This window comes from Nyctibius grandis, chromosome Z, assembly GCF_013368605.1.
Source record: "Nyctibius grandis isolate bNycGra1 chromosome Z, bNycGra1.pri, whole genome shotgun sequence".
NCBI lineage: Eukaryota > Metazoa > Chordata > Aves > Nyctibiiformes > Nyctibiidae > Nyctibius > Nyctibius grandis.
The window spans coordinates 84,309,380-84,335,693 of NC_090695.1; the positions used below are offsets into that span (position 1 = coordinate 84,309,380).

The window sequence follows — 26,314 nt, forward strand, 5'->3', positions numbered from 1 at the left end:
CTTCTGTGCTTGTTATTTAAGCCTTATGATTTTTTAACGTGTATCTGCAAGTGGCATACCTCAGAGACGTTGGGGCCTGCTGTCTTCTTTGTTGTCCTGTAAGAAATGCTTTGCTGTTGAATTGACAGCATCTTTACAGCCAGCAGGTGAGCTTGAAAAGCACTGCATTTCCAAATTTGTGTTCGGAGCAGCACAGTGCTCTACCAGCAACTTCAGGGGTTTGCTTTGTGGCATTAAAGGGTATTTAGTGCTTTGTGGACCGTCACTCGCTGACAGCGCTTTCATGAAGGCTTCTTCAGCTTAATAATGAGTAGTAACTGTCCTGCTGTCAGGATGGACTGCCACATCCCTCAGAGGCCTTTGTCCCCTCATAAACCCTTCTTCCTGAAAGCTGTCATGAAGGGGCCCCAGGACACAATTTCTGGACTTGTTAACACTGCCAGTGGTGCAGAATCCATAAAGATTTAGAAACGGGTCCAAGTATGGCCCTGTAACAGCTAACTGGGGCTCTGACCTGAGGAAGTAGGCTGCGTTGTAGAAGGGAAAGGTCTCCAGTGTTTGCTCTGTTGCCTACAAGGGCTGGAGTGCTTTAACAGCACAGGGAAGGAGAGCATTGTGTCACCCTGGCACACACACTCTGTGCACCAAAAGTGAGAGGGGGCTAATGGTTGCTTTGGTGTCACAGCCTGAACGATCCCAAGGGGGCTGTGCCATTGCAGACCTGGCTTCTGCACTGGAAGGGCTGGGGCAGTAACAAGTTCACTGCCACATCTTGGTGTTTCCTTGCTTTCCTCTGTCAATAAAGGTCTGGAGTGGGTATTTCTCATTGGATGTTAGCACAGCACTTACAGATAGGATATAACTTAGAATTAAAGTCAGGCAGCAAGATTAGATCTTGTGTATCCATTACAGCTACCGTGACCTTTTGCTAGTCATTCAGTATTTCTTTTTTAAAGAGGTAATTCCAGTTTTATAAAATACCACTGTCCTCTACAAAGAAAGATCTATTACTTTTCAGGAGCACAGGGTAAATGTACTTTTTCTTTGGACACTAAACAGTTCATTGTGTAACCATGTAAAGGTGGTTGGCTTTTTTTTCCCTGAAGCCTGAAGTATTACATATTATTCCCTTGTTTTTGCCTATCTGTTCAGTGGCTGAGCGTAGATACTGTTTGAGAGATGTTTGTATTAACTGTAACAAATACTATACAATCCAGAACTTAATTACAGACTCAAGTCTTTTCTAGAAGAAACAGACTGATGTAGCTGGAATTTTATCTTCAGTCATCACCCTTCCCATAGGAACTGAAATGAAATTTCTTACTGCTACGTCTGTCCAAAAAAACCCCTAATGCTTCTCTGGGACTATGAAATCCACCAGGAATCAAAACGTCCCCTCAAGCAAGTTGGGAGGAGAAATTCATGAATTTTAATGCGTATCTTGAAAAACAGCCTTCCTCAAATGGAAAATGGTCACAGTAGATGTTGAAAATGGTATTTGTTCATGGTCTTCAAATGATGACAGCATTTCTAGTTTCTAGTGTGAAGACAGGCAATGGCACCTGACACATAATTCATCACGTTTAGGTCCTGAAGGGATTATTAAACCATTTATCTAATCTCATCTCTGTCCTTCTCAGCCCATAGAACTTCACCCAGTTGCTTTCGTTTTAGGTGCAAATTAAGTGTAAATAGTTGGACCTGGGCAAGTCTACCTGATTTCAAGGCACCCATTTCTTTTAGTGCATTCCAGCTGTTTTCATTTAACTGCTGTGTTGCTGACTTGAACCTGTGTTTGAGTACAGCTTTTTGGCTTTCTTTGCTAGATTAAAAGAAACTTCTAAATAGTTGGATTGTTTTTTACTTTTCAAAGATGTCTGCACCATAATCAGGCTGCTTGAAAAACTGAAGTATTTCTTCAGTTCATATCTTCAATCATTTTTCTGTCCATTTTTTCGACATCACGTTAAAATGTGGATGCCAGAACTAATACAGAATTATAGAACAGAACATCAACCAAGAAGCCAACATGTCCCTCTGTATCAGCCTTTAAATCATTGCCAGATCTTCTGTTCTGTTCATACTTGCAGTTGTTTTTTTTTAACTAGAATTTGGCCCCTTGAAAGTACATTTTGCACAAAGCTTATAGTGGAGGGCTGGGTTCTTTGTTTCATGTTAGAGCTATTTCATGCAGTAAGACCTCAAAATATTTATTTGTCTGGAGTTAGAGTGTAAGCAATTCCCTCATTACAATCACAGTTAATCTGTGTGTTCATCCAAAAGGCTCTGCTTCAATTAGTATTCATTTATTTATATGAAAATGGAGTAAAATTTAAGAACAGATTGAGAATCTCTACTACTGGGTATCTTGTAGCATAGTCATCTGGGAATTTGTGAGATTTGGATTCAAATCCTTGCCCAGGCACAGAAGCGATGTTGAATTTGGGTTTCCCTTATCCTTGTAAGAGCCCCAGTCATGACGTAAACGGCTTTCGCTGCAGCCCCTTCCCCACTTTACGGGGGAACTTTGTAAAAGCTGCTCTCTGCCATTCCAGGATTGACTCCCTGTGGTGGAACCTGGCTTAAGCACCCTCTAAAATCTTCAGAGTGAGGCCTTAACTCCTTGACTAAGCTTGGACGCAGTGTAAATGCACACGTAGCGCCTATAGCACACTTCAGTCAAGGAGGACGTGGGAGCACAGGCGAAGAGGCTGGGCTGACCATGCCATCAGCTATCCCCACGGCTCCCCGGGGTACCTAATATCACCACTTTTTTACTGTGCTTTCTGGTTTCCTAGCCCTCCTGTTTTCTTGGACAGTAGAAGGTTTAACTGCTTGTAATTTTTTTCTTTCACGCAACCATATGTGTGTTCTGGATGTGTTCTCTTTCACCCAAAATGTTATGCGGATGGATTTTGAGGATCTTCTACACCTGCCCGGTATTTCTTACAGCTTCACTGAATCAAAGCAACTGTTTATGCACAGTAACTTCAACCATGCTATTGTATTCCCAGAAATCCCAGATACGTCCTTATCACGTCTGCTGTGGCTCTGCCTAATGCTTCTGTGAAACTTGGAATACATATGCAGTGATCTGAGGTAGCACGTAGTAGAGATACATACATATTCTACTACAAAGTCTCTGAAATCCAGCCTTCATCGAGGAGCTGAACAATGTGAGTAGACAGCCAGGTTTGAAAGCATTGGCTGCCATCAGTACAGCTATATTTGCTGATAATACACATCAAACCAACTGCAGGTACGTGAGAGAACTCAGGTGCACAACTACACGCAGAACAGCTAGAACGTCACCAGTTTTTTTCAGGTGATCCTTGATTACAGTAAGACTGGAAGGTACTGGATGAGCGAACCTCAGCACTGAACTACGCGTCACAGCTTGCAGATCTGACAGCAGTTCCTGGTGGAAGAGCCAGATCCCAGTCTGCTCGTTTAACCTAGAAATCACGGTCTCATGTATGCAAATGTTACCCTACACAACTGCGGGTGTTAGGCTTCCAGCTCAGTTCCTACAGGAGACACGCTACTTCAACCCAGAAAATCAGCACCTTTGGTTTTGTTATCACAGCAAATTGAGTCTGTTCGGTTTTGTTGTTTTGATTTGCTTTTCTTGTGTAGCAAAAATTATTAGTAGGGCTGCCAGTGATACTCCTTTGAAACAGAAGGATTTTACCGCAGCCAGCGAAGAGGACTATCAAAGTCCTCGCGGTTCAAATTCTTTTCAAATTCTGAAGTCAATCTGGCAGCAGAGGAGATGAAGATTTACCCTGAGGTAAATGCAGCTCGACCAGTTTCCAGAAGTAGGGCATTGTCATGGGGTGATCTTGCCACTAGATGTTGCTACCGGTACAATGAGGGGAAAAGCTGAAACGTAAGAAGTGCAAGCCAGAAAGTTGTTTACGTGGACTTTAACAAAGGAAATCTTCAAAATGGGAACTTCAGCTTTTAACTGATTGAGTGAGTTCCTGTTAGGAAAATGGGACACTTACAGCCTTGTGGCCTTTGCGTACCTAAATGGCTGCAGAATGCTACAGAGGAGCACAAGAGCTTATGGAGTAAATTCAGCTGAAATCTTGTTAGATGAAAAACATGGAAGAGAAGAACACAGGTGCTTATTACTCCATCAAGCATGTGCACATTTTACAGGTTTGGTTGAATTAAGGGCTTGTTTTGTTTTTTTTTTTCTTAAACTTCTTGCAATGTAGCAGAAGTGAGACTGCTATTAAGGTGAAGGGATAATAATAGTTAACCAGGAGTAGGAGAACACACAGAACTGGGAGCAAAACGAGTAAAGCACGTTATTAAAGCTAGCTGCACATTTTGAGTTGCATTTTATTATTTGTTTTACAAGCATGTTTCACACGTAACATCTAGTCAACACTCGGGCACCACGATTCTTCTAGCAAATGTGTCTGTGGACTCTGTCAGCACCCAGGAACAACTTGGGTGATCTGTAAGAAGTCAAAGGAAGATGAGCCAAGCCAAACCTCATCACCAGGTGATGAGGGGTTTTAAGCCTAATAACGAAGCCTTGAAAATGTGTTATAAAACCCAAATCCTCTGTAACAGAAGGGAATCCACTGAGATCAGAGAAGAGGTAAACTCGTGCAATAGATATGGCAGTCCATGTTTCTAATTCATTAGCAAAGCATGTGTAAATATTAAAAGACTTGGCTAAACATGTGAAGCTAACAATACCTGACTGCTGGATGCAGGAAAATGAATTCTACAAAGCCCAGAGAAGCAACCAATGCTTGCTGGAGTGAGGCCTGGCTGGAACACACCAAAATTCAGTTCAGCATTTCGATCTGGGTCAGGTGGTGCAAAGCAAAGAAGGATCAGTTCATTTCCACAGTTTGCCAAATCGTTTTCCACCAGCCCACGTTCTCCCCTGCTGTGGGCTCTACCTGGAAGTGGAGTGGCATCGACTGCAGCGCTTCCTCAGTGGAAGCAAAAATCATTAATACCAGCCTCTGCCTTTTAAGGGGATGTATTCCAAAAGAGGCAGACCCAACATCAGGGATTGTTTCTAGTGATGCAGATGACTGCTGGTGAAAATATCCTTACTGGGATTCTTCTCTATCCATATATAGCCTAATCCTGGGCAGTAGCAAAGGTGGGGAAAGGAAGCACCTGAATAGTATCTCCCTCCATCCGGCCTCTGCTGCTGAGGCTGATAGCGCACGGCTGCTCAACCCAGCAGTGCACAAAGCACGCGGCCTCGTCTCTTTAGACAGGGCTACCTCTCCCAGCGTGCTGCACTAACATTACTGAAAAATAATACTACAGGAAAACGTTGTTTTCTAACAGGCTTGAGGGAAAAGGTGTTCCAAGGCAAGGCTCTGTAAAACCATCCTCTTTTCAAACACAGCAGTAAACTCATCATCTCACCTTAAGCTGAAATTCATGACAGTTACAACAAGCTCTCACGTGGTGAAGTGAAAGTGTTTTTTAAGACTCTAATGACATGTAGGACATAAAGACCACAGGTGTGACACCATCCTAATTCTTCCCAAGCACTCCATACATGGTTACTCTCTTCGGGGCTACTCTCCTAGCATGGCTCTGTATCAGCCTGGCTTTTTAAATTCAGGAATTAACGCTGCAGCTACTCGACATGGGAGTTTTGTAGCTATGAACTTCAGATACACATTTCTTTATTCTAGACAGTAAGAACTTCTAAGAAACGCTCTAAACTCTCTGAAACACTTTTAAAAGCCTAAATGTTACTAAAAATACACACAGATACTCAAACATACACTGTTGTCTAGAAGAGAGTATTTTGGAGGAAATTGTTGTAACTTCACAATTCAGAGGAAAGAGCAATCGTTCTTCCTTTGTGCTGGAACTGAAATGCTATGGAATATAAATATAGATGTCGAAACAAACTCATTAAATCACAGTCATAGCAAATGGCAAAAAAAAAAGTTATTGAAAAAGTTTTGCTGACATTCATGGAGTTAAAACAAGAATTGATATTGATTACTTCACTATATTCAGCTCTAATGAACTAGCTCAACATTTACTGTTGTGAAAACAAGCATGCAATTTGACCGAAGGAATGTTTCTTTGAGTAACCAAAACCAACCAACTACAAACCTTCTGGCAGACCAGATGGGGGGTTAAATTCTAACCTGATCATGCTGACACAAACGAGGGGTTATGTAGATAGCAATTGCATTCCAAAGAAAAGCATATTTTTGGCTTAGTTGAACACATAATAGTCATTCTTCTTGCTGATCCTTGTAACCAAGGGCAGGTATGAGTCAGTTCTCTTAAAAAGAAGTCCCCAGAAGCAATGGTCCTCAATGTGTCTTCCCAGATTAGCAAGGATGAACAACTGAGCAAATTTACAAAACTGTTTGGAACTGGAAGTTTTCTTTTTGGCAGGCTGCAAGATTTCAGATAATGTATGTAGCCAAAACCCAAGTTCAGATCTAAGAATCTTCAATAGATTTGCTAAACAAAATTACAAAATGGTGCTGTGATTAACTTGCTTTTGAAACAAAATAGGATTTTTGTACATAAACATTCTGTATAAAATATCCTATAAGTCATTAAGGCACAGCTGTAAATGGGAAATTAGATGCCTACCTATGACTTAAGCCATTAGAAAGTAGATAGATACCTAAACAGGATTATATCTCTCCTTGATCCCAAATATTCATGTTATCCTGTATTTGTTTCTCCATGTAAGCTTAGTGTATTTGTACTAACTGAGCTGAACTTCTGTCTAGTGGTATTCTGGATAAATTTCAGGGAAACATCGACACTGACGATGACACTGCTGTGTTACTTCGTTGTTTATGATGCTAAATGGTTAAGAACTGTAGCGAGGCAGGGGAACTGTCAGCTTGCTTATCCATTCCACGTTCCCCATTATTACCATCGTGTCTCAGTAACTGTGGGAACAGGATCAAGGCACTGAGGAGGAACTTGGAGGGGCGTTATCAGCAGGAAGGAAGCAAGGCAGAGACAGCTTCAGAAACTGGGAGCAACTTGTGTGTCCAGCCAAGTGAATGTATGGTTATAGGATAACTAGGAGGAAGAGTGACTGCTGGGAGAGGACGTCTAGGAGTTAAGAGTCGACTGTCAGGACACTGACAAAGCAGCATCCCGCTGTGTGCAGCCATCCACTAGACAAGTGCCTAGGGCTGTCTCTGACAGAGGGAATCTTAAGTCTAGCACAATGTGCAATGCCCTGTCCAAATAATACTCGATTTTGTTTACAAATGCTAAATTCAGGTAGAAAGTAACGGACGTTGGTAATTCCTCCATGTAAAAGAAAAATATTTATTTATTATTTTCATACAAATTTGATTTTCCATGTAATTCTTGAAAAAAAATAAAAATAAGATTAACGTGCAATGGAAGGCTGACGGAGTGGAGAAAGTGACTGGAGTATATTCTCTCAGGCTTATTTCATATTTGCTTTGCCTACAAATACAATCTGTAAGCTACACTGTCCGATGCGCAGTGTCACATGGATGAGATGCTGACATTCTGAGCAGAGCCATGACTCTTCACAGACTTGCAATAAGAAGTCTTGCCTGTAGTGAAGAAACCCAACTGGCCAAATCCTGTTACGAATACTGCTGTTGTACTGCAGTTACTTGTTCCAAGACAGAAGCAGGAAGAGCTGGTCTCCAAGAAACACCCATGAAACTACGCTTATAAATTCTGCACAGCAGCATCTTAGCAGCTGAATCTTCTCAAGGTCTCACAACTAGTACTGAAAATAATACTCAAAGTTTTTCCAGGCTCTTTTCTTTTCCTTTATCAAGGAACAGCTCTTGTACACGAGAACACTAAAACTAGCATTTCAGCTGTAAGTTATTCCAAAGCCACTCTGTATTCAGGATTGCATTTTATTATTCCTATTGTTTAAAAGTGGGATTTCTTTCTGTTCCAGTGTACCACAAATGAAGATCACAGACCAGGGATGAACATTTAACAGCTCTTAAAACTGCTGTTACCTGTTTTTTTTTTATTTTTCCTCCTGTGTAAGTCTCCCTTAAATTTGAAAATGGGCTATGGATGCAATTATCAAGCATATTTTACCAAAAGCATTAAAAAAGACAATGTAGCTACTGTCGTGGTGCGTGAACAGAAAGCTGTATTTTATATATCTTACACGGAAAAACGGCTTTTCAGGTTGTTATGATCTAGAATGGGATAAATTATGTGCTTTCATTATTAATTCCCAACAGCTTGCAAAATAATTCTGCACCAATGGAATTTTAAAGACTGCACTGCATTTCAATCCACCAATAACATATGATGCAAGTTAAAAATATGCAACCAATCAACATATCTGAAAACTCAGAATCTGAAACCTGATGCATTTCACATTTCCAGCTCTGATGTGGCATACGTCGGACTCCGGATGCAAGTGACATATTGCTGAACACATAAAGTAAAATCTCTAATTCCATCTCAACTGCTCAGGACTTTTGGTCTGGTTTATACTGCAAATAAAATGTGATTGGGAAAGAATCCCAGATGACTTGTATGGAAGTTACTTCTAATCTGTTTTTTCACTGATTGCACTCCTATGCAATTCCTACTTGCCCAAAATTCAACAGCTGTCAGGGGAGGCTTGCATAAAGACTGCAGAATAGGGAGCAAACCTGTGAACAACTACTACTACAATGAGAAATACTAATTGACTACAACAGTAACTCCCACAGGGTATGGCAAAGCTTCCCTTGGAGGCAGTGAAGCACGGAAAAGCCAGATGTTTTAATATGGTAGCATTAGGCACCTTGAACTATAGAACTGTACATGCTTAGTCACATGTAGACTCTAAGTACTCTGCTTGCCTACAGTCCTGATCCTGTTTGTTCCCTGAACCATGACCTACAGAGAATATTCTCAGCAAAGTGTTACTCAGTCCTGGGATTAGGATATTCTGTGCGTGGTGTGGGACACAGCGATGGTTCATGCATCACAGAATCACAGAATCACAGAATCACAGAATGTTAGGGATTGGAAGGGACCTCGAAAGATCATCTAGTCCAATCCCCCTGCCGGGGCAGGATTGCCTAGACCATATCACACAGGAGCGTGTCCAGGCGGGTTTTGAATGTCTCCAGAGAAGGAGACTCCACAACCTCTCTGGGCAGCCTGTTCCAGTGTTCAGTCACCCTTACAGTAAAGAAGTTTTTCCTCAAATTTAAGTGGAACCTCCTGTGTTCCAGCTTGCACCCATTGCCCCTTGTCCTGTCAAGGGATGTCACTGAGAAGAGCCTGGCTCCATCCTCTTGACACTTGCCCTTTACATATTTATAAACATTAATGAGGTCACCCCTCAGTCTCCTCTTCTCTAAGCTAAAGAGACCCAGCTCCCTCAGCCTCTCCTCATAAGGGAGATGTTCCACTCCCTTAATCATCTTCGTGGCTCTGCGCTGGACTCTCTCTAGCAGTTCCCTGTCCTTCTTGAACTGAGGGGCCCAGAACTGGACACAATATTCCAGATGCGGCCTCACCAGGGCAGAGTAGAGGGGGAGGAGAACCTCTCTCGACCTGCTGACCACACCCCTTCTAATACACCCCAGGATGCCATTGGCCTTCTTGGCCACAAGGGCACACTGCTGGCTCATGGTCATCCTGTTGTCCACTAGGACCCCCAGGTCCCTTTCCCCTACGCTGCTCTCCAACAGCTCTGTCCCCAACTTGTACTGGTACATGGGGTTGTTCTTGCCCAGATGCAGGACTCTACACTTGCCCTTGTTATATTTCATTAAATTTCTCCCCACCCAACTCTCCAGCCTGTCCAGGTCTCTCTGAATGGCTGCGCAGCCTTCCATTGTGTCAGCCACTCCTCCCAGTTTGGTGTCATCAGCGAACTTGCTGACAGCGCACTCTATTCCCTCATCCAAGTCATTAATGAATATATTGAATAGAACTGGTCCCAGAACCGACCCTTGCGGAACTCCGCTAGACACAGACCTCCAACTGGACTCTGTCCCGCTGACCACCAGTCTCTGGCTTCTTCCCTTCAGCCAGTTCACAATCCACCTCACTACCCGATCATCCAGACCACACTTCCCCAGTTTAGCTGCGAGGATGCTATGGGATCACGCTGTGGTGGAGAAGGTGGTCCCTAGGCAAAGTAGTCTCAGCCCATACACTGATTGCCACAAGCTTAAACCACATCTTACAAGTATTTTGCTGTACGTATCGCTTACAGATGGTGCAGATTTTCTAGAGACATGATTTTTAGTAGGTAAATTTAAGAGTTTAATTGGACTAGATGATCTTTCGAGGTCCCTTCCAATCCCTAACATTCTGTGATTCTGTGATTCTGTAATAGATCCAAACCCAGCATCTCAACCCTGTATCAAGGAACCACAGGCTTGTGCATTTGTGTGCAGTCTTACTAAGTCCATAACCACAGTAAAACAGAGGTAGGGAGTGACTTCAAGGGGTCAATGCAATCGCAAGGGAGTTCAGCTCTTGGTGGTGCTTGCAGTTGCTGTCACAACAGCAGCCAGTTCCTAGGTCTTCCACTGTAACCAGGCAAGCTCTTGCCAGAGAAAGAGCCACGAACAGTTATTTTTCCACACTGCATTGCTTACCAATCAGGAAGGATTCCTTTTTTGATTTCATCCCTAGGACAGAAAGTCTGCAGTAGCTTTGCTACAGCTAGCCACCATCTGTCCTTCAGCTCAGAGGTCTGAAGACATCAAACAGAAAAAAGAGACGAAAATAAAATCATTGTAGCAGAGTTATGCTAGATCACACTGCCAACCATTTGCTGGAGGGACCACCATAAAATGCTTTTACACACCTGAGAAAGATCCCAGGACATCAGGGACCTTCTGACAGTCATGAAGGGTGTCAGCAATGTGCCAGGAACACCTCTCTCAGCACAAATTCTCATTGCAAAGTAAGCCAGCCAGTAAGGCAGTCATGTAAGCAAAATATCGAAAGGTGAGTCCTAAATTAACTGAACCAAGAGCTCCAAAGAAGAAGATAATTTTTTTGCCAGTTATCCATCCAATCTTTTTAATTTCATAGGAGGATGGGAGAGAAAAATGGTGATTTCATTTTCTCTTACCTTTCAACTGAATCAGCATTTGTACTCTGCTCAGGTGCTAGTTTTGCATAACTCAGGGGCAGATTTAGACCCACAACTGGGCCTACAGTACTGAGCCACAATATAATGTAATTTGTGTGTCTAAGGAAAAAAAAAAACAACAAAAAGGCACCATAAACATATTATCCCAACCTTTTCTGAATTGCAGACACACTTGACAGTCATAAAGTAACTTCAGCTGGGGCTATTCCTTCACTTTATCTATATCAAATGCATTTTAACTTTCAGCCCTTAGGTGACAATCCAGAATTTTACTCTATTCGGATCAAGGAAGTTGTTTTGACCATTTCCACTCCCCATCTGATTTACTTCATCTGCATTGCATAAAGCCTTGCAAGGCACAGTAGTGTTTCTCACCTGTTCTGTTTCCGTGAGCTGGTCAGTACAGAAGACATGAATTCATTAGTCCGGCAAGGGTGCAGAACAAAAAACGGCTGCCCAAGTAAGGGGTGCTCCTAAGAGGGAATATCAGTTGTTTTATCATGCGAGAAGAGAACAGAAATGACACCATTTGCATTTGGAAGAGACAAAGCAGGGGCCAATTAATCCTTGATGCAACTTTTCTCATTTCAGAATCTAACCCACATTGCTCTTCCACTGATAGTCACTGACAAATTAATATTTGAGACCATATTCTCTTATCTTAAAAGGGAAATAAGATCACCAACCAGGCTATGCCACCATTTTTGGTTAAAATGTAATGGTTTTCAAAAGTAACTCAAGTTATCAGCATTACCTGAATGCAAGTAGGCAAAGCTACTGCGTAAACAAGTATCTGATCAAAAGTAATACATAACACAAATCCACTCCATGGAAAAGCTCTTTAAGAACCTTGACCCCTTATCCTTGTATCATCTTCTTAAACTGGTGCTGGAAAGTAAACATGGTTTAATCTGGAGCCTGTAAAGGGGAGCAAGAAGGAAGAAGGAAGAGCCCTCAAGGTGGCTTTAACTTCCACTAGGTGGCATATCCTCATTTTAGGCTGTTCTACAGAAAAAGGCCCTGAAACGGTTGTTCTTCAGGAAGGCCAGTCAAAATCATCCTGAGGAAAAAAAGAAAATCATTTAGTGACAGTTAAGTTTGCAGTCAGACACACTCCCTACAACATGGTAAGGCTCCACCTTCACACTGCACAAAACTCAACCTGCTGCCAAAACTCAATCCAACGCTCCATAAAGCTTCCACTTTCATCTCCAGCCAGCACTCACACAGAATAGGTGTTCTGACTTCATCAAGCTCGCACTCAATGCAAAGCCATAACAGTGATCTCATCAGCTCTTACATGGGTGATACCACGAGATCAGCATATCTGACTATGAGGATTAACATCATGGGTGTTTTATCCTGGGTAAAAACCCTTCTCCTTAGATGTGCTTCTTGTTGTGGCTCTGTTTCTCAACGGGAAAGAAGAAGAAATACTAAATTTATGCTCTGACACAGATTCCCCTTGTCCAAGCTCATACAGTTGTAGCCAGACTCCCCTGGTTCTGTGATGGCATTTTATCTCAGCAAGTGGTAAACTGCCTGCACTGAGGAGAAGATGCTCTCAGAGTAAGTCTTCCTGCTACACAGTAAAAACTCCTTCTCCATCCCCTTGCCTAGAAACAAAAACCAAATCCTGACCTGTCATGTTCAGCACACAGGACACGTTCTGTATTATTAAAGATTAAACAGGGTCTCTTACAGCTCAAGGACACTTGGTTCTTACGCTCAAAATGTAGTCATGAGGATCAATCATTTTATGTCTAAGAGAACTTTAAAAAACTTCCAGAAGCTTCAGAAAATACAAAAATAATGTCCAGAAAGCTTTGTTTTACATTGCAGTGCAGATAACTTGCGCAGGAATGCTACCACCTGCTGTTGGTAAAAGTGAACTGATGCCGTTTTCTATTGAGAAAAAGTGGTAGCTGGAATTAAAAATCCTTTCTAATTATCTGCTAGCTTAAATCAGCTTAGGTCTCCAAATAATTCTAGAAAATACATAGACTATGCCAATGGTATTCCTCAAAGATAGCAAAAAAAGATAGATAGTTAACAATATTTACAAAACTATTAAGCAAAGGAAAAGAAAGTAGATTGGGCAGCAGTTTCAGCCAACTCCCTTACACAAAGAGAGAGGGTAAAGGGGTAGCACACACCCACAGAAAGAACAGAGAAGATAATCTGGGCTTTTAGTGACTTACTTAGCGCTCTGAACAAGGCATAAAGATAATTCCCAAAGCTGGATCTTCAGCCTGAAGTCATTCCCGACCATCCTGTCACCTGGTATTTGATTCTATCCTGCACTTCTTGCTTCAGCAAACCACCCAGTGAGTGACAACTGGAGGCCAGACTTGATTTTTTAAAATAATTTATTAACTTCACATTCTATGTCTTCTTTTAGTCCTTCTTCTTACAACGTGACAGAGTGACACTGAAAAAATTCCCAAACTCTAACAATTAAATGTCCATATGAAAAAGCAGAGTGCATTGCTACTCAGCTTTTCAAAAAGGTAACATCCTTGGTCCCACCATCTTTGGCATCAATCTATGACTTACAAGCCTGTGACAGAGGCGAAATCTGTTCACACTCTGAAATCCCTGCAATCCCTCCTCCACTCTCCTTGAACAGGTGGAAAGGCTCTTTCTTCCCCTCCAGATCCAGCGGGTGTAAAGGGAGAGGTTTTTGCTAGAGGATCCAGCCACCAGCTTCTGGGTCAACACGGAGGCTCTGAGGACACTGGGTCTTGGTTAGTCAAACCCTCTTGTCTCCTTGTTCTTTGAATTATCAAGGGTTGCTTCAACACATCCTGAAGTAACAGCTGTGAAGGTGTGGTGTAAATGTCACTACAATCCACAGAATTTTGAATGGCAACAATGAAAAAACCCAGGGGTTTAGCTAAACTCATGCTGCTCCTTGGCTGGGCTCTGAGAACAGCACGTGCACTAGAGCTGCGTGTCTGCACATTCAGGAAGAGTTGCTTTGGTTTCCATTTAGCAGGGTATTTTTGAAAACTAAGTGCTGTCACTTATTTGTTTACCTCTCATCCAGGAAACTGAAGTTCATTATTACACAGATCCTTTACCACCAAAAGTCCACAGGCACAATGTCACGCGAAACAGCTGTGTCCAAAGTCGGACTTTTTCAATAAGCTTGCTGCATGTAGCTCTCTTACCCTAAAGAAAAGGCATGAAGCTGCAAGAATGCCATGCTGTTTATTCAAAAACCTGAAAGATAGGAATAGGTCACACACTGACAGGAAAAACACAAAAGAAATCCCAAGCCAAGACCCATTAAGCAGGAGCCTCTAAAAAGGGAAAAGGCTGAGGCAGGGAAGCAGAGCTGTTGAGCACCAGGGAAAACACTCTGAGAGCATCAGATCTGAGTCAGTCAAATCCTAAATTCCAAATCCTGTACATAATGGCATCCCCATGAGGCTTTAATGTACACTCAAGGTTAAAGCACTGACACAGCAGCTCTGCGGAGGAAGTACCAGACAGCTGCCAATAAAAATGCAAGAGTTATCAAAGCCCTGAATGATTTCAGAATTGGTACTGGGCTACAGAGCCTTGTCACTGCCAGATCACCAGTTCACAGAATCACAGAATCAATCAGGTTGGAAGAGACCTCTGGGATCATCGAGTCCAACCGTTGCCCTGACACCACAATGTCAACTAGACCATGGCACTAAGTGCCATGTCCAGTCTTTTCTTAAACACATCCAGAGATGGTGACTCCACCACCTCCCCAGGCAGCCCCTTCCAATGTCTAATGACCCTTGCTGAGAAGAAATGCTTCCTAATGTCCAATCTGAACCTCCCCTGGCGAAGCTTGAGGCTGTGTCCTCTTGTCCTAGCGCTAGTTGCCTGGGAGAAGAGGCCGACTCCCACTTCACTACAACCTCCCTTCAGGTAGTTGTAGACTGCAATAAGGTCACCTCTGAGCCTCCTCTTCTCCAGGCTAAACACCCCCAGCTCCCTCAGCCGTTCCTCGTAGGTCAGACCCTCCAGACCCTTCACCAGCTTGGTCGCCCTCCTCTGGACTCGCTCCAACACCTCAACATCTTTCTTAAAGTGCAGGGCCCAGAACTGGACACAGGATTCAAGGTGTGGCCTCACCAGTGCCCGGGCTGGCGGCAGCTAGAACTCATTACTGTACAATGGCTGTATACGCAATTGTCAGGTTTTGCGCAGTCCAAGGGCCATTAATTAGTGCCCTTGCTGGCAGTCACTGCAGATGAGTCCAGAACTAAAGATGATGGTTTATCTTGTCACGCTGAAGTCAGGAAAAGCAGGAAACTCGCACTTCTGCTGCTCATGGCGTGCCCTGAGAGAGGGCTGCGCGTCCGCCATACGATGAATCCCGAGTGCTTCTCAGACACTATCAGAAGTGTGAGAATGAATGAAAGCTTGTGTTGCATCAGCTTCACGAGCACATTTACTACCTGCTGCAGTCACCTGGTGGAATGATGATATTCCACATGCAGTGAAATGTATCTGAGCAAAATATTAGGGCAGCAATAGCAATAGCCCTAGCCTTCAGCTAGCCTGATCCATGACAGTGTCCTATTGGGACTTCATGCAAAAAAAAAACCACTTTAAATAGTATAAAAGAGTCTTCCCACTTTTCGTTTACAATTTATCTTTTTCCAATCGGTCATGTAGCAGTGCATTTTAGAGAGTAATGAGTTTCAAGTCAATTCTCACAATTACTCGTGGGCATTGTACAGCAAGAACCCATTTGTGGGTCGCCCACAACTCTTCTGGACAGTAATACACTGACACACAGTTTATTTGAAATCAACAGCATTATTTTCTTGTATCTGTCTATGATCTTGTATCTATCTAGCTATGAGGCTGATTCATAACACTGTTCAGCACTGTATGCTGGAGTCCATCATACATCTGCATATCCCTCTGACTTTCATGGGAAATAAAATTTTTACAGGCAGCAACTAGCTCCATTGAATTTGAAAGCTCAAAACATTACTTCATTTATTTTCTGTAGAAAGAGCTCTTGACCAGGCGACTTCAAGAAGGATTTGTAAGGATGTTCTGTACCCATTCCTGTAGCTGTTACCTCAACTCCTCCCATACAAAACCATGCAAGAGACGGATGGATGAAAGACGTGAAATGTTTCATTGGGTAGTTTGAAAATGAATCTAGCTTTGTTTAGGAATGCTACACAAGAATGTGACTGAGCGCCGGCAGCACAACAGCTTACTCTGCATCAGGTGCCCAACTATAACCATCCGTGCACAGGTGCTGGGCTGCCTCGGTTGTAAGGTCAAACTGGTGAGCTTAAATCTCTTCCACTGAGGTTTATGTTAGATAGTGTGCCTGAGCCCTTGGCAACAACAACAAAAAATGAATGCTACAGGCTCCCAGAGGACTGAAAAACGTTTCAGCTGAGCAGCAGCTTGTTCTGTGTGGTGTAAGAAGGCCTCTTCCCATAAAGTCCATCAGGGATGTGAAGGCTCGACCAGCTGGCTTCACCTGTCCTGTTATCATTTACTAATGAAACTGGACTGTCCTTCACAGGATCACCAAGAGTTAAGATGTAAAAAACTAACTTCATCCCCTCTTCTGTGCAGTGCCTGTAGCACAGTATAACGTTAAGATATGAATCTGAACAGTGGCAAAGGTTGGGTAGTTCCTAAGTAGAATGAAGTATAAAACTTCCATCAGATTGGATTATGTCATTTTATCAAGCACTGCATATATAGGAAATACTATCCCTGTCAAATTTAAATTAAAAATAAACATTACTTCAGGTAACGGGTAATTGCCTGTAGGTATCTGCACTGTGTTCTGCTCTTCTTCCCCAGCCAGCAGGTATTTTGTTGTCAGTACATCTCTTGTAACAGCACCATTTATTTTCTCTGTCATAACTGGAGCTCTTCCAGTAGTAATGGCTTCTATTTTCTCCAGTGCTACATTAAACTGCCTTCGAGCATCCATTGTAACATTTATAGTCTCTCCATTTGTGATAGTGCAAGGGATCTCTGCCTGAAACTGCCCCTTCCTCAATCCAGTCCACATGATGTGGCTTTGCAAAAATAAATTCATGGAGGGGTGTGAAAACTTTCATGTAGTATACTACCTCCAAGCACCACAGCCAGGACCAATTTTTTTCAGGTATTTTCCCAGCAGTTCACAATCCCAGTCATCAGGTCAGAAAAAGAAGGCAGGACTAATAAAAACCCCATAATCTCTTCCATTTAGGGAAATAGAAATAGTGATACAATGAATAAAGAATTTGCATGCCTTTCCCTTTTCACCAATGTCTGACCACACTTACTGAAACAAATGCCTGTTTTTAAGTAAAAATCCTTCACTCAAGATTATGATACTGTAAGTGTTTTATGGTCTTGAATTCACAGTCTATCTTCTTTTTCATTCCTTATTTTTATATACACCAATAACAACTTACTTGTTAATAAAATCTAACTCTACTCATTCAGAAAGGAAGTAATAAAATTTTACTCTTCAGATTGGCTGTGTGTCCCACAACCAGAACAGCAACTGTGCACATGTGGAACTTAAACCGTGTCAACTCGAGGTCAAAGGGATTACTTTATGCTTGAATTACACATGTGCTCATGTTCAGGTGTAAAAAGTGAGTAACATTTTTACGAATGAGGGCTAGGGAGACTTCAAGCCTGAGCACTGAAGGCAGATGAGTACATGCACGTTGTGTTTACAAAGACGAGTAACAGTGCTTGCAAAGTTAACAGGACAGCAACAGCTGTCACAAGAAAAATGTTCCAAACTTCTCTCTCCCCTCTTCTCCTCGAAGATTTTCCTCCAATAATGGAATTACTACAACAGAAACTCTATTACCAAGGAATCGCTATGTTGCAGACGCAACGTTAAGGAACTGTAATTACACAGGGAACTTTTATCATCCTGATAGAAGGTATAGATCACAGTAATAAAGCTGTTGTTAGGATAGTCATTGTACAGGGCTTCTCCATCCTACTGCCATAGGTCGCAACATTTCTATTAATACAGCCATTTCATTAAAATAACGTTTTAGTAATAGGATTGGTATTGCTTACAGAGAAATTGTAATTTAAAAAATTTTCAGAGAGGGCAAAATGGCTGTTGAAAGAAATGTGCTTGCTGTAATAGCCGTCAACTCCAAAGCCTAAAAAGAAGTCATCAACTCAAAAAAAAAGCCATTCATCCTAGTGGGCATGAGATACAGTTTATTAGCTGGGACAGGTAACATATTTATAGTCGCCTTGATTTCCATTTACAAGCAGGAGGCAAGTCATCCTGCTGATATAACTGAGGAAAGTTTCTATAACTTTGCCGTAAAACCCAGAGAAGCACTCCCACTGCGAAGCCTGTTGAAGATGAAACAACCTACTTCTGTCCGTAACGGTTGCTGAAGAATGACTATGGAAGTGCAACTATTGCTGTTCTACTGTATTTTCTTAGGCAATCAAAATAAATCTGCAACGGTACTGAGCAAGGGAAAACTTGAAGGGACCCTGATGAGACAAAGAAGTGCAAACTAGACCAAAAAAGCAAATTTCTACCATTACTGAACCTCTTTTTGGAGCAGAAGACTGCAGAGGGATTTTGATTTATGCTCCAAGTTCTTTGCAGACAAGCAGTTGCAATTGCCCTTATGATTTAATGTATCTCCTCCCTGTGTATTTCGAAAGATGTACCAACTGACTTTAGTGACAAGTTTTTATTAATACTTTTACTACTACTAACCCCACACAGCCAGCTAAGCTGGGTCCTATCCTTCTTTCATCAAATACGAAGTCCAACCTGAACAGGCAATTAATCAAACGGGTAAGTTTTTCTGAGGAAAATGGAGTTGCTTTGGCAGACCCTACAACACAAACACGTGAGGAGACTTAACGCAGCCAGAACTTCTGTAGGGTGAGCCATTCGTACCACTTTGTACCTGCTGTTTCAAATCCTTCATGGCCACGAAGGTGGAAATGCAGGTTCTGAATAAACAAACACTTCATAGCACAAACTGCTCTTTCCATAAAGGACATCTTAAAACCCTGCTAATCATACAATCGTAGAATGTCCTGAGTTGGAAGGGACCCACAAGGATCATCGAGTCCAGCTCCTGTCCCAGCACAGGACAGCCCCAGAACTCACACCCTGTGTCTGAGGGCATTGTCCAAATGCTTCTTGAATGCTGCCAGGCTTGGTGCCATGACTGCTTCCCTGGGAACTGCTTCCCTGTCACGAAGCCTGGCTGATCACAGCCTGAATGCTGCGTCTTGACTACAGCTTGCGATAAAACTGTCTTTTCCTTTGGAGAGAGCTCTGACCACCATGCTCCATGCACACATCACTTCTATATTGCTAACTTATTGCCACTTACATTGACAGCTGTGGCTTCTGCTGAACGTGACTGCTGACTGCATCTACAGTTCGACGCCCCAAAATCATCAGTCTTGCTTTTCCATTTGTAAAGCTATCAGAACTACCAGGCTGCATCCAAAACAGGAACAATACCTCTACCCACTATCTTTGAAGACAGCTTTACTCCTCTTGCGTAACGCACAGTGCAAGTTAGAAAGTCACAGGCAAAGCCAGTTTGCCAGAAGTAAGACGTTTTCAAGGGTGGCAGATGGAAGCGGGTTTAAATCAGTTCTACTTTAGTTTACTCTACATCTTTAGGCCCTTCCTATTTTGGGTGTATTCAAAAGACAAACACATTCTCCATACAGTGATTTCTATAACTAGGACAATGATAACAACAGAGAAGACTGCCATAAGATCTGATGTGCCTATGCGCTTTTTGGGCAGAGCTAACTTATATTGTAATACTTGATACTATGGAATACAAAATATAATAACTAGATGGCCAAGACCTATTTCATCCCCAAAAACAGTTTATCTGCTTGATTTCTAGAATATTTATGGTTTTGAGGGGGTGCTGGTCCTTTTTTACAATTTATAATTTTATTATTTTTTTGAAAAGTTATTGCATAGCTAACACAATATTCCTGAAAGGCATACCTAAGAGGTAACGCAAGACAAGCACAACATTAATCAAGAACAGCCAACACTGCTGATATTTATACATTTATATATTTATATATTTTAGAGAGAGATATATATAAAATAAGGTTTTACTTCTTAATTTTAAGAACAAGAGGGATCAAAGCACTAGGTGACGCTCAGACAAAACTATGTTTTTAAGGCTTAAACTCCTCACAAGCATGCAACTTGCATTTAGGATTCTTTAAGAAAACTTTATAGTTAAAAATTGGCAAGTCCATAGTTACATTGTCAAGAAATGGCATCTCAGCCATTTTCCTAAGAAAATAAACAGATGATTCTTCTTCCATGCTTGCCAAAATAAGATTAATTCAGTTGTCACCATTTTAGTTATGCAGCATATAGTCTTAATTAATTACTATTTAAAATCTGTTCTTAAGTTAAGAGATTCATCTAAGGTGCAAAACTGAAAGATCCAACAAGCTGTGGAAGTATGAAAAAGATACTGGAGACAGATTTCCTACCCTGAACAAAAAATGGTAAGTTAAGAAAAAAAATCCATACTGGCATTTGACAAATGTGCCCCGAAAGGGTTCATTTTATAATCCCAGGAATTCCCAGACAAAAAGATATTGGGAAGAGAGATTTCGTAAGACTTATTGAGTTCGAAATGTTGTAACCAGCAAATGGGATGGCATATATTCCTACCTCCTCTTTACAGTTCATCAAGAAAGTGGTATGACTGATAGCTGTAACAGTCAGAAGACAGACAATTACCACAAGGTAATGAATGGAAAGAAAATTTTTGCTGCAGCAGAGCTAGAACACTAATTTAACTACATCAAATATCAGGAGGCAATGACGTGTCCGTAGAAGTGTGACTCAACCCTCATTTTGAGTTCAGGCCAAGAGAAGACTTTCTTTGTTCCTCATCTCTCCCTATAGCAGCAGATGTCTGTGCTTCCCTCCTCCAGTCAAAGCCTCTTATATTACCTATTATTTGAAATAACATTTGTTGGACCAACCACTATTGAAAATGAATACCCAGTGTTCTTGCACAGACATGGTAGGACTGCCAATATTCATGGTAACGCTCCTAATGACAGACTCAATATAATGCTACAAACTTCGTACTACCTAAAAGCCAGTTCTGTCACAGATTTGCCCAAGGTACTTACGGGTCTCTATTCGCAGCATGGTAGAGTCAAGAGGTTTGAACAGCGATTAGCAACCACCAGAACAGCGAATGCTGGCACAACAAAGGGGGGCAACAGAAAACACCAAAAGGACACCAAAAGTGCCTCCTGCCAGGCTAAAGTGCCTGTCTCAGGACTGTAGTTAAACGCTTTGATGAAACTGGTGTTTGGAGTTTAGAAAAGACTTTGATCACACCAGTGTCTCAGTCAACACAGGACCGAAACGCTGAGCTCTCTTCTGAGAGCACAGAAGAGCTACAGCTTGAACCCACCATTTCTATAGGAGCCAGAGCTCCCACTCTGCACGTGGATTTTGGGTGGTCTCTCTCCTTATTCTTGAATCAGGCTGGTACACAGATTAAACACTATACACAAAAAGAAGAAACAAAAAGGGACTCCGGTTGACTTTCAACATCAAGGGCTCTCAGCTGGTTTTGTGAGCCTTGGAGATTGTGTACAGCTTCATATACAAGTCTGACTACGTGCAGTAAACTCATCTCCTTTGAGGAGTTCACCTTCTTTTTTGAACATTTTTGAGCCTTATATTTTTAAGAAGTGCCTGACTGAACTGGACCAATGGTCCATCCAGCAATGCATCCTGTCTCCAACAGCAGCAGCTGGAAAGGGTTTTTTGGGAGAACATCAGTCTGGCGTCTTTCTGTGGTTCACTTCCCTTGTACTGCTCCAACATGTCTGCTGTGTTAAGGATGATGGAGGACACATTCCTGCCTGGTCATTTTACATCCATTTACGGTCAAGTGGTCTCATGGATTTGTCTAAATGCTTTTGAACTGCTGATACCATCTGCTTCCACAACTTGAGAGCACAGGTGCCTGGGCATAAACTGCTTTCTGTTAATATGGATACCTAACTTCCATTTAAATGGCACTCATAAAGCTTTATTAAAGAAAAAAAAATCTGCCAAAAGGCTTGACCAAAAGCCCTTGCTGCAGAAAAGAAAAAGGGAAATTGTTATAACGATTTCAACACCTTGTGACCATACCAGTTGCCTCTCAAATGGAGCTGAATGTGTCATATATGACACACACTTCTTTCACCTTGTCCAACCAATGTTGTTGTGTACTTTAGAATTTTTCACAAAAACATTCAGTAAGGGGGAATGTTCAGTAACCAGCTTCATTCCAGTAGTGAACTGTTAGAAGTCATGGCAGCGGGAAGACAGAAGAGCAACCCATCTCAACCTACAAGGAGAAATGCCAGACCAGGGAGGGAACATGCTATTACCACTTATTCCACGCAATCTCAGCTTGGAAGCTCTGTGGAAACAAAGCCACTGCTAGATAAATTATCTGTAAACACAATGTGTGGCACTGAAACAGTTTTTCTATAGAAGTAGAAAAGAATCAAGAGAATCAATACTGTTACATTGCGATTCATTCAATTAATTACATATCTGTGTGGAAAATATTATTGAATCTTCATTTCAGAATAACTGTTTAAGTAACAATAGCATGAGGAACTGGAAGTCTATCCTGAATTGTGCCCCAGAAACTGGCAAGGATCCTCCTACTGCTTTTTATCTCTACCTGTGAATTATCCATTAATCCTCTGTATTTATTCTACATCATTTAGTATTAGTCCACTGTTTGGTCTCTTCCTCCTATGAAATTAGCTGGACTAGGTTAATGTCCATAAAGTCTACTAGAAAAGCATGATTAAACTGCAGGGCAGCTATACATTATTAATTAATGCCTAGTTTTAAAATAAAACCTACTTGCTAGCTTGTACAATACTACTGCTTGGTTTAGACCACAGAAGTTCAGTATATCACAGAAAACTGTAGTTGGAAATAAATACCCACCCAGCTTTCCCATTCTTAGATTTCTTCCTGTGAACCAGCTTTCCAGTCTTTACTGGTTAAGACTCCCTTTCCTCAGGAAGTTGTACTAATAATTTTCCAAAAATATTAGCAGGGGATCCATAGCAACTGTTGATATGACTCAAAATGATTTAAGAGCCATCTTAGCAACCTTCTGTTAAGATACACTGTATACAGCCTCCCCCACTTAGCAAAATCCCACAATATGGCAAGAAAGATTTGTATGTCTAAGAATAGCTACCTACACACATTTTTCAAGATGACTGAGCCATAATGATTTAAATCCTCCCTACCACAGTTCCAGCAAGATGTGCCTCTACAACACTACATCAATGTGTTCTGTTCAGAGTTTTGAATCTTTCTCTTTTTTAAATCACACCATTAACATCCCTGACATTTCAGAAATAATGTTTATTGATTTTTCTGTTAACACTGCTATAAATTAAGTGATGTAATGGACAGGATTATTGAAGTACTATAAAGAATATGTCTTCCAGATTCTTAACTACATATTGAAAAAGAGCAGACTCTGGATTAATATAGAAATAGTGCAGTTCTGTGCTGTTATTTGGGTAGTTTGGTTTGGTTGACTACTTTTTATATGACAGAATGGACGTATAACAGAGATGATATTACAAATACCTGCTAAGTATCAAATGACAGACGAAAAACATCTCATTCAGATGAAATTGAGAAATAAATGTTGAGAAAAAAACAGACACATGAGAATTCCTTATCACTTACTATTCTGAAACTTAAGATGAGTACTTTGTGGGACAGAGCTGCTAACTCGTCTCTCTTTGTAGTAGAAGTGCTATTAGTAAACGGAATCAGCTCTATTCATTGTAGATGAGGACTCAAAAAAGGGTTGAATACTCCGCACCTGAAGATGCATGAACAATGCAGAAAGAAACCAGCAGAATCACCTTCAGACCTCACTTGACTAGCATTGCTATCAACGGTCCACACCTTTTTATTTTAAGGTGAACCTTTAAGGTAAGAGTTGAAGCACTGTGGAGGATCTTTTAATAGACCACCACATAGACAACAATGATCTCCTGTATTTAAGAATTTATTCAAAGTTATAGAACAGCAGGAACACACCAAAGGAGAAACAAACTTTGAAGGAAAGTGTATTTGCAGAGATTGCTACTCATGCATTAGACCATGAGGTTTATCTTTTCTGCAGTACCATGAAGGAGAGGCTCATGAAAAAGAAGTTTTATGAGAAGACAGAGTGGCAGAATAACACAATCAATGTGACCACAGGGAACTTCTCATTCTTAAGAATCCAGAAGGTTTTTGCACCCTTCTGGAAGCAGAATTCCAGACTGGCAGAAGATCTCAGTTCTTGCACTCCTGAGGCTTAGATTTGCTCTGTCCTCACAAATTGCTGCATTTACAGTCAGCATCAGGATGCCCTGAATGTCTTTTTCTGGAGTGACAGCAATGCTCTAAACAGGCAAAATGCTGATTTATTGTTGGCACATCCAGAACCAAGGCATCACACATGAAACACGTCCACTCCCATGGCTGGGGGGAGTGCCCTGCACACACATCTCTAAGTCACGTTTTGGTAATAGAAGTAACTGCATCTAAACAGTTTTGGTTAAAAAGGGCAGGAGGGGAAGGGATGTATGGACACATTTGCTCTGTAACTTCCATACTCCTTCAGAGTTCTGACTCTCAGATTAGTTTTTTAGACTATTTCTGCAGGACCTTCAAGCCACCAAGCTTTCATTCTTGTTTTATGGGGCAGTTTTTCAACTGTTGAGCCTCCTGCAATAATGCAATTCGATTTCTATCCTTGGATGTTTGATTTTGCATTCCATCATCACTAAGCATTGATTAAGCCTTCGCACGTATACTTGATTGTGTTTATGACTTTGTTTTCTCAGGGGAAGGTCAGGCTTTATGACAACATCACACTGTTAGAAACAAAATTTTCTGTGATACTTGGTACTGTGATCAGGTTCATTCATCAGCTTCTAAAATTCTCTGGCTAGTTTGCTTCCACACAGGAAAAAATAACTAAGACATGGCACCTATTTCAAGGGCTTGTACCTAAATTCGTAAAATTATTACTCAGCTTCATCGTAACCTTAGAAATGCATGTTTCTCAGAGTGTTGTCTCTCTCCACAGGAAAAAATACCCACATTTCTGTCACTGGACATGTGCATAAACAACTACATCTTGTAAAGGTGCTCAGTTTATGGCCTATGCCCTGATATGACTCCCAGGGTATGCCTGTGACAGCAATGCAGGTAGCCCGTAGGCATTCACACAGCACGCCTACCAAAGCAGGTCTGGCTTAAACATAAAAAAAGAGAAAGACGAGAAGGCAGTTATACCTCCCCTTTACTCTACAAGCAAGTAGAGAACTCACCTGAGACACAAGAGACCTAGATTCAAATTTCTTCTCTGCTTGATTTAGAGTAAATCTCTTGACTTCCTAGGAGAGCAGCTCACCATTGACCTACATGGTATTCTGAGGTGGGAATGCTTCGTTTCCCCCACGGGAGTCGTTCTATTATAAATACCCATCAGGGCAAAGAAAGGATGAAAATTTTTTTCAATCAATAAATATTCTACTATTCTTAAAGAAATTTCAGAAGGTGCCTGGGAAATAAATGGGTCTCAGTTTACCTTCTAGTAAGTGACTGTATACATCACCACTCCAGCACCATTTCACACTCTCTGCAGAAAACAATGACTCAACTGCATGTGGAGACTACACTACTGTCTTCATCCTTGATGCAGGTACTTCAAGTGGTTTGGAGCACCCAGCCACACCAGGATGAAAATTCATGCACTGCCAGTGCCTATCCCATACCCATTCTAACAAAAAAGGGCTTCAGACATGAAGACTGTCATCTCAGCAACTCTTCATAGACAATCAGTTATCTTATAGCTGGAAAAATGTAAACATGGATCACTAAGACAGCTGAGCATCTCTGTTCAGTTTTTTAATTTATATTTTTGAATAGTTTAATTATTATTTGAAATTTTGGCCATTAGACATACATTAAGATTTTCAAAGCAGCTCTGCTGCTGTGTGCAATAACGTGTATAGCTTACACACAAGCGTGTATACAGTATCTAGTGAAGTTATTATGCTCTTAATTCTTCCGGATTACTAGGCCACAATTTGAAAAGCAAGCTTCTAAAAATTAGGGAGAAAATCTGATATTCT

General features: G+C 41.5%; 1 protein-coding gene across 2 annotated transcripts in view; it reads right to left on the reverse strand.

The window, feature by feature from the left end:
- Positions 1–9,929: 9,929 nt before the first annotated feature.
- ATG10 (autophagy related 10) overlaps positions 9,930–26,314 on the reverse strand; it is an 87,262-nt gene continuing 70,877 nt past the window's right edge. For both annotated transcript variants that reach the window (XM_068423260.1, XM_068423259.1), the window contains exons 6-9: positions 11,477–11,574; positions 11,081–11,200; positions 10,811–10,981; positions 9,930–10,696 (exon numbers count right to left, since the gene is read on the reverse strand). In XM_068423260.1, coding sequence (XP_068279361.1) covers positions 10,966–10,981; positions 11,081–11,200; positions 11,477–11,574 — 234 coding nt within the window. In that variant the 3' untranslated portion in view covers positions 9,930–10,696; positions 10,811–10,965. The remainder of the gene's footprint in view (positions 10,697–10,810; positions 10,982–11,080; positions 11,201–11,476; positions 11,575–26,314) is intronic.